The 15,908-nt window shown below is 42.6% G+C and overlaps 1 protein-coding gene across 1 annotated transcript in view; it reads left to right on the forward strand.

Annotated features, from left to right (window-relative positions):
* The window catches only part of LOC124579241 (cytochrome P450 4g15-like), a 97,627-nt gene that overhangs the window by 37,400 nt on the left and 44,319 nt on the right, over nt 1-15,908 (forward strand). Inside the window, exons 4-5 of the mRNA XM_047131241.1 lie at nt 6,285-6,575; nt 11,893-12,096. Coding sequence (XP_046987197.1) covers nt 6,285-6,575; nt 11,893-12,096 — 495 coding nt within the window. The remainder of the gene's footprint in view (nt 1-6,284; nt 6,576-11,892; nt 12,097-15,908) is intronic.

Genomic DNA, 15,908 nt, shown 5'->3' on the forward strand with positions numbered 1-15,908 from the left:
AGCAATCCATGGAGTGGCGCCACACGATCTCTCCTCCGAAAACGTTCAAAGGCGCACCCGCAGCCGCTAAAGTCATGGCGATGGTCTCTGGGACCCTGAAGGGGCTATTCTGTTTGATGTCCTCCCTCATGGTCCATCGATCAACTCTGACGTGTATTGTGCTACCCTCAGGAAACTGAAGAAACGACTTCAATGTGTTTGCCACCACAAAAACCCAAACGAACTTCTCCTTATCCATGACCACGTAAAGCCTCACACAAGTCTGTGCATCCGAAAGAGCTCATAAAACTTCATTGTACTGTTCTTCGTCATCTATCAGCCCGAATCTCGCCCCCTTCCGATTTCCATCTGCTTGGTCCAATGAAGGATGCACTACACAGAAAGCAGTACGTGGATGACGGGGAGGTTATTGATGTCGCCAGACGTTCGTACATATGTCGACCGATAGAGTGATACCATTTGGGCAAACAGGCCCTCCCAGTAATGTGGTGTGAAGCTGTTGCATTAAGTGGTTTTTTAGCCAGAAGAGCGGAGAATAGCACAGTGTATAGGAACCCTGAATAAAACCTAGCTGCTTTCAGAAAGAAAAATTTGTTGCATTACTTATTGAACGTCCTTCGTATATGCTACTAGGAGATATATACATGACGTAGTTTAACGTCATTACTAAAAATCCTAAAAAATTCTTGACCCATTTACTTCATATTATTACATGATACTTTCATGAACAACCAGAGAGACATAGTCTATTTATTTCTACAATATATATAATATACGAACATACAGTATACATAAAGGGGTAACATTGTTAGCAAAAGTCTAGAAAATTTCTTGACCAATTTACTTTAAATTTTTAAATCATAGTCCAATAAACATTGATGTACATAAAAGGGAGACATTGTCTGCAACAATCTCGAAAAGGTGTTGTCCGAGTTCCTTAAAATATTTATAAACAATCTAATGAATGGTGAGACAGAGATAGGAAACATATTGTTTTTAATGAAAATGAAATGAGCGTATGGCATTTATTGGCCGGGATATCCCCTTCGAGGTTCAGCCACCGTTTTGCAAGTCTTTTTAGTTGACGCCACTTTGGCGACTTGCATGTCAGTGATGATGAAAATGATGATGGACACACAACACCCAGTCTCCTGTTGGGAATCAACCACTGTCCCCCTTGTGTGGTTGACGGCAAGGCTACTGCTGTGCTATGGAGGCGGAAATTGTTTTTAATGTGTGTGGTGTATAAATACAAAAATAATATAAATAGGAGCAACACTGTTAGCAAAACTAAAATTTTACACGATTCTCTAGAAAACATTTGTAATAGGAAAACACTGTTAGCAAAAAAAAAAAAAAAAAACTCGAAAAGTTCTAGCCCAGGTCGCTTCAAATTTTTGCAGAGTACTCTAATAAACATTCAAACAGACATTGGCTCCTTACAGTTGTTAACATATATGTAGGATAAAAGTAGTTGGCAAAAAAGGTTGAAAAGTTGACCAATTTACTTCACATTATTACACGATACTCTAACAAACATATGTTTGGCCATAGGCTATATATTTTGTAAGATATATAACATGCATATAATATGTAATAGAGAAATGTTGTTAGCAAAAATTTCGAATTTATGCAGATCCACTAATAAACATTTGGTTTGCCATAGGCTATATAACTTTTAAAATGTAACAGAGAAATATATACAGAGCGTACATAGCAGGAACATTCTTAACGAAAATCTCGAAAGGTGCTTGATTGATGCACTTACAGTTTTTACATGATACTCTACACTCACACAGACATGGGCTACCAATTTTTAATATATACAAAGTATATGAATATATGTAACAGATAAGGATGAATCATTACTAGCAAAAGTTGTGAAACAATCTTGACCGATTTGTTTCTAATTTTTATGTGACACTGTACTATGTATTCAAATGGGCATACACTACATATTTCTAATATATATATATATATATATATATATATATATATGTGTGTGTGTGTATGTGTGTGTGTGTGTGCATGTCTGGAAATGTTAGCAAAAATCTCGCAAAGTTCATGAATGGTTTACTTAAAATTTATACACAGTAGTCTAATAAACATTGGGATGGATATAGGTTAGGTATTTCAATATATATGACATACAAATACACATTATAACATGTAAAAAGGACATTTTAAGCAAAATTTTGAGTAGTTCTTGACTAGTTTATTGCAAAGTCTTAAATGACACTCTAATTAATATTCAGATGGCCATTTTTCTTTACTATATGTAGTATATGAATCTATATAATATGTACAGGGTATGCATTTTATATAGGAATTTTATTAATATAATAAAGAAAATGGAAACATTGTTAGCAGAAATCTTAATAATTTGTTGCCTAATTTTCTTCAGAGTTTTACACAATACTTTAATAGATGTTCAGATCGAAATACACTACATATTATTTTTAATATGTATGGTATATAAATATAAAAACAAGATAAAAAGGACCAATGTTGCCAAGAAAAACAAAATTTTATACAATATTCTAATTAACATTCAGATGGACGTAGGCTATAATTTTTTTTAATAGGGAGACATTTTTAGCAAAAATCTCAAAAAGTTCTTGCCCAATTTACTTCAAATTTTTGCACAGTACTCTAATAAACGTTCATTATCATCATTTTTAATATGTATGGTACATTAATAGATACATAATATATAATGGGGAATAATTGTTGGCACAAAACTCGAAAAGTTTTTGATTGATTTACATAAAATTTTTACAAAAAACCCTAAAAACATTTGGACAGCCATAGGCTATGTAAGTAGGCTGTTTAGGTTTTTATGTTGGTAACGCCACGTAGCACTCTGTATGAAAAAACCGCTGAGTGCTGTGTGCAGTCTGTGGCTGCATTGTTGGAATATTTGCTATTGTAGTGTTGGGCAGTTAGATGTGAACAGCGTGTAGCGTTGTGCAGTTGGAGGTAAGCTGCCAGCAATGGTGGATGTGGGAAGAGAGATGTCAGAGTTTTTGAGAGCGGACGATCTGGACGTGTGTCCATCAGAAAAACGAAATTTGTAAGACTGGATGTCATGAACTGATGTATATACACTCCTGGAAATTGAAATAAGAACACAGTGAATTCATTGTCCCAGGAAGGGGAAACTTTATTGACACATTCCTGGGGTCTGATACATCACATGATCACACTGACAGAACCACAGGCACATAGACACAGGCAACAGAGCATGCACAATGTCGCCACTAGTACAGTGTATATCCACCTTTCGCAGCAATGCAGGCTGCTATTCTCCCATGGAGACGATCGTAGAGATGCTGGATGTAGTCCTGTGGAACGGCTTGCCATGCCATTTCCACCTGGCGCCTCAGTTGGACCAGCGTTCGTGCTGGACGTGCAGACCGCGTGAGACGACGCTTCATCCAGTCCCAAACATGCTCAATGGGGGACAGATCCGGAGATCTTGCTGGCCAGGGTAGTTGACTTACACCTTCTAGAGCACGTTGGGTGGCACGGGATATATGCGGACGTGCATTGTCCTGTTGGAACAGCAAGTTCCCTTGCCGGTCTAGGAATGGTAGAACGATGGGTTCGATGACGGTTTGGATGTACCGTGCACTATTCAGTGTCCCCTCGACGATCACCAGTGGTGTACGGCCAGTGTAGGAGATCGCTCCCCACACCATGATGCCGGGTGTTGGCCCTGTGTGCCTCGGTCGTATGCAGTCCTGATTGTGGCGCTCACCTGCACGGCGCCAAACACGCATACGACCATCATTGGCACCAAGGCAGAAGCGACTCTCATCGCTGAAGACGACACGTCTCCATTCGTCCCTCCATTCACGCCTGTCGCGACACCACTGGAGGCGGGCTGCACGATGTTGGGGCGTGAGCGGAAGACGGCCTAACGGTGTGCGGGACCGTAGCCCAGCTTCATGGAGACGGTTGCGAATGGTCCTCGCCGATACCCCAGGAGCAACAGTGTCCCTAATTTGCTGGGAAGTGGCGGTGCGGTCCCCTACGGCACTGCGTAGGATCCTACGGTCTTGGCGTGCATCCGTGCGTCGCTGCGGTCCGGTCCCAGGTCGACGGGCACGTGCACCTTCCGCCGACCACTGGCGACAACATCGACGTACTGTAGAGACCTCACGCCCCACGTGTTGAGCAATTCGGCGGTACGTCCACCCGGCCTCCCGCATGCCCACTATACGCCCTCGCTCAAAGTCCGTCAACTGCACATACGGTTCACGTCCACGCTGTCGCGGCATGCTACCAGTGTTAAAGACTGCGATGGAGCTCCGTATGCCACGGCAAACTGGCTGACACTGACGGCGGCGGTGCACAAATGCTGCGCAGCTAGCGCCATTCGACGGCCAACACCGCGGTTCCTGGTGTGTCCGCTGTGCCGTGCGTGTGATCATTGCTTGTACAGCCCTCTCGCAGTGTCCGGAGCAAGTATGGTGGGTCTGTCACACCGGTGTCAATGTGTTCTTTTTTCCATTTCCAGGAGTGTATTATGGCGTTTGAACACCATTAAGGAAAATACATTGTTTGTTCTCTATCAAAATCTTTCATTTGGTAACTATGCTTATCAGTAGTTAATGCCTTCAGCAGTTAGAATCCTTTATTTAGCTGGCATCATTGGCGCTCACTGTATTGCAGTAGTTCGAGTAATGAAGATTTTTGTGAGGTAAGTGATTCTCGAAAGGTATAGGTTATCGTTAGTCAGGGCCATTCTTTTGTAGGGATTATTGAAAGTCAGATTGCGTTGCGCTAAAAATATTGTGTGTCAGTTTAGTGATGATCAGAATTAGTAAAGAGAGAAATGTCTGAGTACGTTCAGTCTTGCTCAGCTGTTTGAAAATCAAATAATGTAAGGGGTTTACCAGCACAGTAATTCACAAATTTTTCCAGCGGGAGGTTTCAGCTATATATATATATATATATATATATATATATATATATATATATATATATATATATATATATAGAATGAGGAGGAGGTTATAGACAGAGAGAAGATGAGGAAGAGTGATTAGGATGCATATGCAATTTCCACAGATATCTAACAAACACAAAGCATTGCCATGTTCACTAGCTACATCATATCTTATTGCAGTAATGGATGTGTGCTATATTTCGATATCTTTTTTTGTCTAGTTAGCAATAAACTTGATAACTCTCATAAACTGGTTATCATTTTTGCTGATAAAATTTCCACATTATTAAGACGACTACTTTATAATATAATCTTTGCCAATACAGTGGTTCGTAGTTTGAATAGTACTTTAATATCACTTATCATCATTTTAAACTTCGTCCAAGTTAGAAAACTTTGCCAAATTATCTTATTCGAATGGCGAAATTATGATTTTATTTCTCTACACTGATAAATCACTTTTAGTATTTGCCCATTGTTGCAAACTACGGTTTCTGAGTGTAACTATCTTGATTAAGGTTGAATAATATACAATTTGGGACTGCTTAACACAAACGTTAAATTCGTACAGTTCTTCATGTCGTTTTTCTTTGTTTTTCAGTTGCTATTGCAATAATAATGGTTGCCAGAAAGGAGAACAACTGGGGCAATGTCACCTTGCAGTCGTTCACAGTCAGCTGCATGAATTGCTATGAACAGTACGGCGATTTTCCAGTTCCAGCTAAGCAATGATGCTCAGATCCTCAGTCGTCGAACAAGAAACATTTTGTTGTTGTTGTGGTCTTCAGTCCAAAGACTGATTTGATGCAGCTCTCCATGCTACTCTATCCTGTGCAAGCCTCTTCATTTCCGAGTAACTACTGCAATCTACATCCTACTGACTCTGCTTAGTGCATGCACCTCTTGGTCTTCCTCTACAATTTTTATCATTCACGCTTCCCTCCAGTACTAAATTGATGATTTCTTGATGCCTCAGAACGTGTCCTACCAAGCGATTCCGTCATCTAGTCAAGTCGTGCCTCAAATTCTTCTTCCCTCCAATTCTATTCAGTACCTCTTCATTAGTTACATGATTTACCCATCTAATATTACATGAAATATAAAAAATAAAAATTTTGTAATTATTTTGCAAATAACAATGGGTAAAAACATATCAATTATGTAATGTGTACAGAAATGATTGCCTAATGTCTCTGTGATAGTAAAGAGAGTAGTGTGGTTATAAATTCTATCGCACTACACAGCGAGCTGTTGAGCCCTGTCCTTTCTTCCACCTCTCTTTTCTTTGCCTGCATTTGCGTGGGGTGACGCCGGCGCCTGTTGTTGACAGGAGCGCATCTTCCAGCCGTGGCTGCAGCTGGGCTGGGTGCTGGCGCTGACCAGGGCGGGCCGCGATCAGGGCCAGGTGGTGCGCCTCATCTCCAGCGTCATGTCCACGTTAACGACGCCGCTCTTCGCCGCGGACTCCGCTGCAGACCACGAGCCGTCGAAGGCCAGCCCGCAGCAGGAGGACGGATCGCTCAAGGAAGACCCGCTGGCCGCAGGGCAGACGCCCCTCGTGGCGGCACTCACGCGGTCGCTGCGTGCGCACACGCTGTCTCACCAGGAGGTCTTTGACGAGGTTAGCGGCGCCTTTGTGTACCGAACTAGACAAGGCGTAGTCATAAAGTTGAAACTTGTGGCCTCTTTCTTAATGTACACTACTGGCCATTAAAATTGCTACACCACGAAGGTGACCTGCTACAGACGCGAAATTTAACCGACAGGAAGAAGATGCTGTGATATGCAAATGATTAGCTTTTCAGAGCATTCACACAGTGTTGGCGCCGGTGGCGACACCTACAAGGTGCTGACATGAGGAAAGTTTCCAACCGATTTCTCATAGATAAGCAGCAGTTGACCGGCGTTGCCTGGTGAAACGTTGTTGTGATGCCTTGTGTAAGGAGGAGAAATGCGTACCATCACGTTTCCGACTTTGATAAAGGTCGGATTGTAGCCTATCGCGATTGCGGTTTATCGTATCGCGACATTGTTGCTCGCGTTGGTCGAGATCCAATGACTGTTAGCAGAATACGGAACTGGTGGGTTAAGGAGGGTAATATGGAACGCCGTGCTGGATCCCAACGGTCTCCTATCACTACCAGTCGAGATGACAGGCATCTTATCCGCATGCCTTCAACGGATCGTGCAGCGACGTCTCCATCGCTGAGTCAACAGATGGGGACGTTTACAAGACAAAAACCATCTGCACGAACAGTTCGACGACGTTTGCAACAGCATGGGCTATCAGCTCGGAGACCATGGCTGCGGTTATCCTTGACGCTGCATCACAGACAGGAGCGCCTGCGATGGTGTAGTCAACTACGAACCTGGATGCACGAATGGCTAAACGTCATTTTTTCGGATGAATCCAGGTTCTGTTTGCAGCATCATGATGGTCGCATCCGTGTTTGGCGACATCGCGGTGAACGCCCATTGGAAGCGTGTATTTGTCATCGCCATACTGGCGTATCACCCGGCGTGATGCTATGGGGTGCCATTAGTTACACGTCTCGGTCACCTCTTGTTCGCATTGACTGCACTTGAACTGTGGACGTTACATTTCAGATGTGTTACGACCCGTGGCTCCACCCTTCATTCGATCCCTGCGAAACCCTACATTTCAGCAGAATAATTAACGACCGCATGTTGCAGGTCCTGTACGGGCCTTTCTGGATACAGAATATGTTCGACTGCTGCCCTGGCCGGCACATTCTTCAGATCTCTCACCAACTGAAAACGTCTCGTCATTGGTGGCCGAGCAACTGGCTCGTCACAATACGCCAGTCACTACTCTTGATGAGCTGTGGTATCATGTTGAAGCTGCATGGGCAGCTGTACCTGTACACGCCATGCAAGCTCTGTTTGACTCAATGCCCAGGCGTATCAAAGCCATTATTACGGCCAGAGGTGATTGTTCTGGGTACTGATTTGTAAGGATCTATGCACCCAAATTGCTTGAAAATGTAATCACATGTCAGTTCTAGTATATTTGTCCAATGAATACCCGTTTATCATTTGCATTTCTTCTTGGTGTAGCATTTTTAATGGCCAGTAGTGTACGTTAGCCGCAGTATCATGAAACCATGCAAAACCAAATTAGAGACCAAGGGGAAATTGAAGCCATTCTCTCTGGTCGATAAGCAAATCTACAATCATACAAGAGGAACGAGATCACAAATCATAACCAACTAAGCAACAGACGTTGGGTGCCAAAGTAAATAGCGAACCGCTCACAATATGGATTGTGCTACTGCAGTTGTGACACTAGTTTTTCCACAAAAAATGAGCACCTGGGACACGAAGCACCCAGTATCTCAGTTCAGAGGTCTCAACTGCCCACTCAATAAATAAATAAAATTCTTCTTGGAGGGTATGAGTTAACGTTGTTGCCAATGTAGGAAAAATGGGGGATGTGGCAGAAATATCCCACTCTTGGTGTACAAAACACACGTTAACAAACACAGGCCGCGTGGGATTGCTGCGCTGTCTTGGGCGTCTTGTCACGGTTCGAGCGGCTCCCCCTGTCGGACGTTCGAGTCCTTCCTCGGGCATGAATGTGTGTGTTGTCCTTAGTGTAAGTTAGTTTCACTTAGATTAAGTAGTGTGTAAGCCTAGGGACCGATGTCCTCAGCAATTTGGTCCCATAGGTACTTACCACAAATAAAAATAAAATAATCAAACACAAGGTTTAACCATAAGGTTGATATTTCTCTGGAGCAGTGTCTCCTCGACTGGTCAGCCTCCTTGCGCCAATCATTCATTTGGATGCACCAGAATTTTCTTCGCAGCTACCTTCTTCGTACCTACGTTTTTCTTTCCAACTTTCGTGATTGCTCTTTTTAGAGATGACCATTCCTCTTCAACTATACTGCCCACTGAGAAATTCATTATTGCTGTATCTATAGCCTTAGAGAACTTTTAAGCGGATCTTGTAATTCCTTAGTATTTCGGACCCCACTTCTTTGCGTATTGATTCCTCCTGACTAATGTCTTGAACTTCAGCCTACTCTTCATCACTACTTTATTGTGATCTGAGTCTATGTCTGGAGATGAATGAGAATTTGTGTGATTCTCCCGGCCATGTTGAACGAACCCTTGCTGAAACGTACTACTCTTATTTGGATCTTCTTTATCTGACGTTACGTATTTAGAGAATACGCACTTCGTTTTATTTTCAATATCTGCAATGGTCACTGTGACAATATGGGTTTTCTTACAATTCTCTTTTGTAGGATCATGAACATTTCTCACGCTTTAACGTACTACTATAATAATTATTAAGTTATTACTTTTATTATTAAGTTATTACTTCCTTTTTTGTTTCTGAGTTCAGCCCTAAGGTTCTTCTTCACAAATGCGCTAGATTTTTCTATACAGCACTTCCACCGACGTGAAATACACTGAAACGTCAAAGAAACTGGTATAGACATGCGTATTCAAATACAGATTTGTGTAAACAGGCAGAATATGGCGCTGAGGTCGGCAGCAGTTATATATAGGAAATCAAGTGTCTGGCGCTGTTGTTAGATCGGTTACTGCTGCTACAATACCAGGTTATCAAGATTTAAGCGAGTTTGAACATGGTGTTTAGTCGGCGCTTGAGCGGTGGGACAGAGCATCTCCAAGGTAGCGATGAAGTGGCGATTTTCTCCCTATGACCATTTTATGAGTGTACAGTGAACATTACGAATCCGGTAAAACATCAAATCTCCGACATTGCCGCGGCCGGAAGAAGATCCTGCAAGAACGGGAAAAAAGACGACTGAAGATAACTGTGCAACGTGACAGAACTGCAAGCCTTCCGCATATTGCTGCAGATTTCAGTGCTGGGGTGTCAACATGTGTCAGCGTGCGAACCATTCAACGAAACACCATCGATGTGGGCTTTCGGCGCCGAACGCCCACTCGTGTACCCTTGATAACTGCACGAAACAAAGTTTCACGCCTCGCCTGAGTCCGTGAACATCGACATTGGACTGTTGATGAGTGGAAACATGTTGCCTGGTCGAACAAGTCTCGTTTGAAATTGTATCGAGCGGATGGACGTGTACGGGTATAGCCTCGTGAATCCACTGACCATACATGTCAGCAGGAGACTGTTCAAGCTAATGGAGCCTCTGTAATATTGTGGGGCGTGTGCAATTGGAGTGATATGGGGCCCCTGATACGTCTAGCTAAGATTCTGAAAGGTGACACGCACATAAGCATCCTGTGTGAGCACCTGCATTTATTCGTGTCCATTGTGCATACCGCCGGACATGGGCAATTGCAGCAGGACAATGCGACATCCCACACGTCCGGAATTGGTACAGAGTGGCTCCAGGAACGTTCTTCCGAGTTTAAACACTTCCGTTGGCTACCAAACAGCCCAGTCATGAACATTATTGAGCATATTTGGGATGCCCTGCAGCGTGTTGTTGAGAAGAGATCTCCACCTCCTCGTATTCTTACGGATTTATGGACAGCCCTGCAGGTTTCATGGCGTCACGTCGTCGTGCGGCACTTCTACGTGCTCGCGAGGGACCTACACGATATTAGGCAGGTGTACCAGTTTCTTTGGCCCTGCGGGATATATGTACATTTTTTTTATTATGTGCCTTCTCTGTCGCCTCGTTTGCTTTTTTTTTGTGTTACGGGATGCGATCGTCTTTCGTTTTGTTTGGTGGTCGTGAGAACGACTGCTGTCGCTGTGTGTGTGTGTGTGTGTGTGTGTGTGTGTGTGTGTGTGTGTGTGTATGTGTATGTGTGTGTAAGGGGTAGATAATATATCCTAACGTATGTGTTTGTGTGAATTTTTACTTCACTATGGTATGGTACTGGGTGATCTATGGTGGGTAGGCGGTCCTCTTTGTGTGATACTATTTTTGTGGTATCTAGAGGGATTGTTATTTATGTACTATATGTTTGATTAGTTTAAATAACGTTTGCTTGCTAATGTTTGTTTGGCTATTTAATATGTGCGATTTCAGTCTTTCTCGGCGTATTCCACTGATGAATTCTTCTCGGGTTATGAGTCGAGTGGTGGCGTCGTCTTGTCGCAACGTTTCAGTGAGTTTCGTACCCATCATCTTCTGGCGAAGATGGCGAAACCTTGGCCCGAAGATGATGGGTAAGAAACTCATTGAAACTTTGCGACAAGACGACACCACCACTCGGCTGATAACTCGAGAAGAATTCATCATTTAATATGTGTTTCTTTTCCGTGATGATTTTCTGGATTTAGAATTCTTCTTGTAGGTTTAGGAGCGGTTTCTTATTACTGAATCTGGCAGTTTTCATTTTTGTTTTTACTGTGGTAGTTTGGTAATTTTCGTATCGGAGGTGTTCTGCAGATTTTGAGTGGCTGGTGTCATATTTGCATGCTCTTTAGTGTTCGTTGTACCTTGTTCCAAGTGCTCTGTTCGTATGTCTTACGTATAGAGAATCGCAACCGTCACCATGGAGTCAGCAAGTTCCACATTTCTTAAATATGTCACTGTTATCTTCCTTCTTTAAACGTTTCTGTATTGAGTTATTGTTTTGATAAGCTAGCTTTTTTCCCTGTTTCTTGAGCTCACAAATTGTATGTGTCAGTTTGTTTCCGTGTGAGGCAGCTTGTCTGTTGAGTTTCGGCGTTGAGTCCTTGTTGTGTAGTGGTGGTCTTGTCCGTGTGCGTGTGTGCAATGAGTGTTGTAGACCCCTGGATTTGTGTAGTGTTTGACTCATTTGTTTTTATGTCTTTCTGGATTTTCTTCTTCAATTCTGTAACTGTCTTTTTTATCGCCTTTATTAATCGTATGTAGTATAACTGGTAAATGAGCAACGCTCGTTTTGAGAGCTGCCTCCTCCGTGCGTGAATTACGCTACTCTAAACGTTTGAAAATTCATGGCGTCACATTTGCTCGTGGGCTGCTCAGATGAGGACGCTGGTGGTGTCCGGGACGGATACGACGGCCAACACGGCGGTGTCGGCGCTAGCACTGCTCAGCCTCAACCAGCAGTGGCAGAGCGCCGCTCACCAAGAACTGGACCAGGTCTTCGGCAGGGGCAGTCGAGACTACCACCGGGAGGTCACCGTCGAAGACATCGCCCAGCTAAAGGTTCTGGACAGGATCCTCAAGGTAGGACACGGCGCTGTACGAAAAACAGCGAGAATGACACAAAATCACAACAGAAAAGCCGGCCGTTGTGGCCGAACGATTCTAGGCGTTTCAGTCTGGAACCGCGTGGCCGCTACGGTCGCAGGTTCGAATCCTGCCTCGGGCATGGATGCGTGTGATGTCCTTAGGTTAGTTAGGTTTAAGTAGTTCTAAGTTCCAGGGGACTGATGACCTCAGATGTTAAGTCCCATAGTGCTCAGAGCCATTTGAACCACAACAGAAAATATAGAGCACACACTGCGTCGTTGGGAACGTCTTACGTCCTTTCAGTTGATATTTTTCAGTCGCATGCGGGAATTTTGAAGAATGGGGAAATCTAGACTATATCTAGCTGGATGTTGTGAGAGAATTAAAGCTGAAATCTGAAAACATACTTTTTATTTTTCTTTCTGCCACATGTCTTCGTACACTGCGATAAGAAACAAGGAAAGAAGATTAGGGTTTACCATTCCTTCGATGTCGAGATGTTTAGAGGCGGAGACAAGCTCGGGTTGTTTCGCGGATGGGGAAGGAAATTAGCCATGTCCTTTTCAAGGGAACCATCCTGACATTTGCCTGGAACGGCTTAGGAAGATCATGCAAAACGTAAACCTCGACGCAGATGCGAAAAGAACAGTTCATCTGGACCCTCTACATCCTTGCACTCCGATGGACAACTTAATTCAAGGTCTTTTTAAATCCGGTATCAGACTACACACGTTCCCGAAGGAGCATAATTTAAATGTTAAAAAGGGTTGTTTTGAAGAGTTTTACAGAAATATAAAATAAGTAACAAGATCAGAAATGCATTAAAAGACATTCTATCGTCTATGGTTAACTGCAGCAGCGTATCAGTATATATTTTGTGTCCCTTTGATTTTTGTTCCATTCGTTAAAAGTTTCTTTTTCTTTCAGATCCTCAGTTTTTGAGGGACCGTTTGGTAAATTTACTCGTTCCTATCCCAAATTGTTTTGGAGGCATATCAGGTCGAGGAAATGTGTTTCGTTCGTGAACCTATTGATCTGATTGAGCTTGATTTTTGCACACGTCTTGTCTAAGTCCTGGTACAAAGAACTATCTGATATTTTTTGGCTAAAGCGATCGAATATCTTTAACTGTTAGCGATCTGAAGTTGAAGTACGACTATCATACATATGACAACCGCACTGGCACAATTTTTCAAAATTACTATATCCTTGAACAGTACTGTGCAGATGTAAGACGGTAAACATGATCACAAAATAGCAGTTTCATTTTTTTCTGTAAAAGAAAAGGACGTTATTGTTTCTGGACAGTTGTACGTAAAAGTTTCACTAAATCATGACTACACTGTTTCTATCAGTCTTTATTAATTATCAAGTGAGATTAGCAAGATTAGTTTCGGAAGTACGCTGCTGTCTTGAGGCGTCAACGCAAGTAATCTACATTAAAAAGAATGTTGATGTGGACAACTTGTGTTTTTAGTCGAGATTTTTTTACTGATTTTTTCACTTAGGGTTATATGGTGATGTGATGGATTCAAAAGATAACTCATTCATGGTATTCTAGTTCATATATTCAATTAATTTCTGTTCTTGACTGTTCATTTTATGCAAACTCTGTTACTTGCTTATTCTGAAAATGAAATAAGGCTTTCTTTTTACACATGGAGAATACATGCATTACTTGATTCTGTAACTGTAACAAGGCTTTTTTGACGCATGGATAATAGCTGCATTCCTCAAAAACAGAAATTTTCACCGTAGTCTGTTTTGCAGTGACTGGAGCCGCGAAACATTTTCGAGTATCTGTGCCTCACCATTTTATGAAATGCATGACATATGTCCTTTATTATCACTACAATAGCGATTTCGGTTGAAAACCACCACCACATTATAAAAGTTCATATATTAATTATCATGTCATGTCATATCTATACGGCAATGTTATTAATATAGCCCCATCGGACCTGTTGAACATCAAGAGAACGAACATGTATCTGTACTCAAGAAGTGATATGTCAGGTGAAAAACAGAGATAAAATGAATGAAAAAATTAAAAGTCAAAATGAATAAGAAACTATAAGTTTAATAAGTGTATCCAAAGATGTTTAGATATATTTAATGAAGCATTATAAAGAAGAAAGTCAATTAAAAAAGAGACGAATGTGCGTTCATGGCCCAAATCATTAACACATTCAAGAGCGGTCTAGTGCACGAAGGTCACCACGTCGGATTTCAAACATAGTTCTCTTTGGATATTCCCATCATGCTTACACTTACTAATTAATTTTGATTTCCGCTGGCCGCTGGTAGCCGAGCGGTTCTAGGCGCTTCAGTCTGGAAGCACGCGACCGCTACGGCCGCAGGTTCGAATCCTGCCTCGGGCATGGATGTTTGTGATGTCCTCAGGTTAGGTAGGTTTAAGTAGTTCTAAGTTCTAAGGGACTGATAACCTCAGACGTTAAGTCCTATAGTGCTCAGAGCCATTTTTTTGATTTCCGCATTTTTCGCCTCTCATTCTACACTTACGAGTAGTTGTATCAGAGATAGTTGCTGTGCTGGGGAGAGACTGCTGCTGCCGACACGAAAAATTTAACATTTGGGCGTATCACGTGATTGTACGGCCGTCTGTGGAACAGACGAGTGTTGGGTGAGGCGCACCATGCTGGAACGTGTCATTTCCTGGAACACCTGTGTGCTCGTCGTAAGGCTGTCATCGAGAAAGTTTCATCAAGTACTACTGCGGCATGCTAGCGAGCAACAGCGTGCTGTTAATGCGATGGAATTAGGTTCGCAAAAACTGGGTTGAGAGATTGTTCCATATACTGGCTTCTCCCCCCCCCCCCCCTCTCCATCTATTCGACCCCACCCTCACAACAAACCCTGTATGTCTCATATTCTATGGATTTACCGGTGCCAGACAGTCACCTTACCCTTCTATAGCACTTTAAAAAAAATTCTAAAAAATTGGTGAATATCTTGGTACATGCTGATTCAAAATATGCAAATCATTTGTCTCTATCACCCACCGTTTTTAGATATACTCCTTCAACCATTTATATTTCCCAGAACAATTGGTGTCACATGGCGTACTAATGAACATGGCTTCAGCTGAGAAAATGGCGAGTTACGTGACACATATGCTATATGGCAATATCTAGTTCAAGATATATTATACACATAAAACCCTTACACAGTGGGGAATACTCCTTAATCTGTGTTTGTTCTGAATTTCCTGGTCGTAGACTTACATTTGTGCTGAGCATTCGGCGTGTCACGCTGAAGTGTCCGGCAGTAGTCAGCCAACATTGCTGCACTCCACCGGCTCTGATACTGTCTCTCCATCGCCGAGATGTCCTGGTGAACACGTTCACCATGGTTCTCACTGACTGAACCTAGATTTTCGGAGAAGTTGAGGAGATGAATTTTGAGGGACATGTTGCCACCCATCTTTTTCTGCTCACTGCTGCAGTTCTTTGCACCATTTACATGATCAGCAGATGTATAATTTCCAAGCAAATAGGCGAAAACTGATCTGAATGCCATCGGTGCATTTCTTTCATTCTCATTCAGTATGTCTTGGAAGTGGGCGTCAGCAATTACCTTCCTTATTTGTGGACATATGAACACACCTTGTTTCACTTTCGTGTAACTCAACCCTGGGAACTTGTTGCGTATGCACCGAAAAGCATCTGAGTCGTTGTATAGTGTCTTTATGAAATTCTGCATGAGTTCCAGCTTGAGGTGAAGGGTTGACATGATAACTTCGGCACGGAACACGAAGGACAAAATGGCTCTGAGCACTATGGGAC

Source organism: Schistocerca americana, chromosome 1 (genome assembly GCF_021461395.2).
Source record: "Schistocerca americana isolate TAMUIC-IGC-003095 chromosome 1, iqSchAmer2.1, whole genome shotgun sequence".
Taxonomy (NCBI): Eukaryota; Metazoa; Arthropoda; class Insecta; order Orthoptera; family Acrididae; genus Schistocerca; species Schistocerca americana.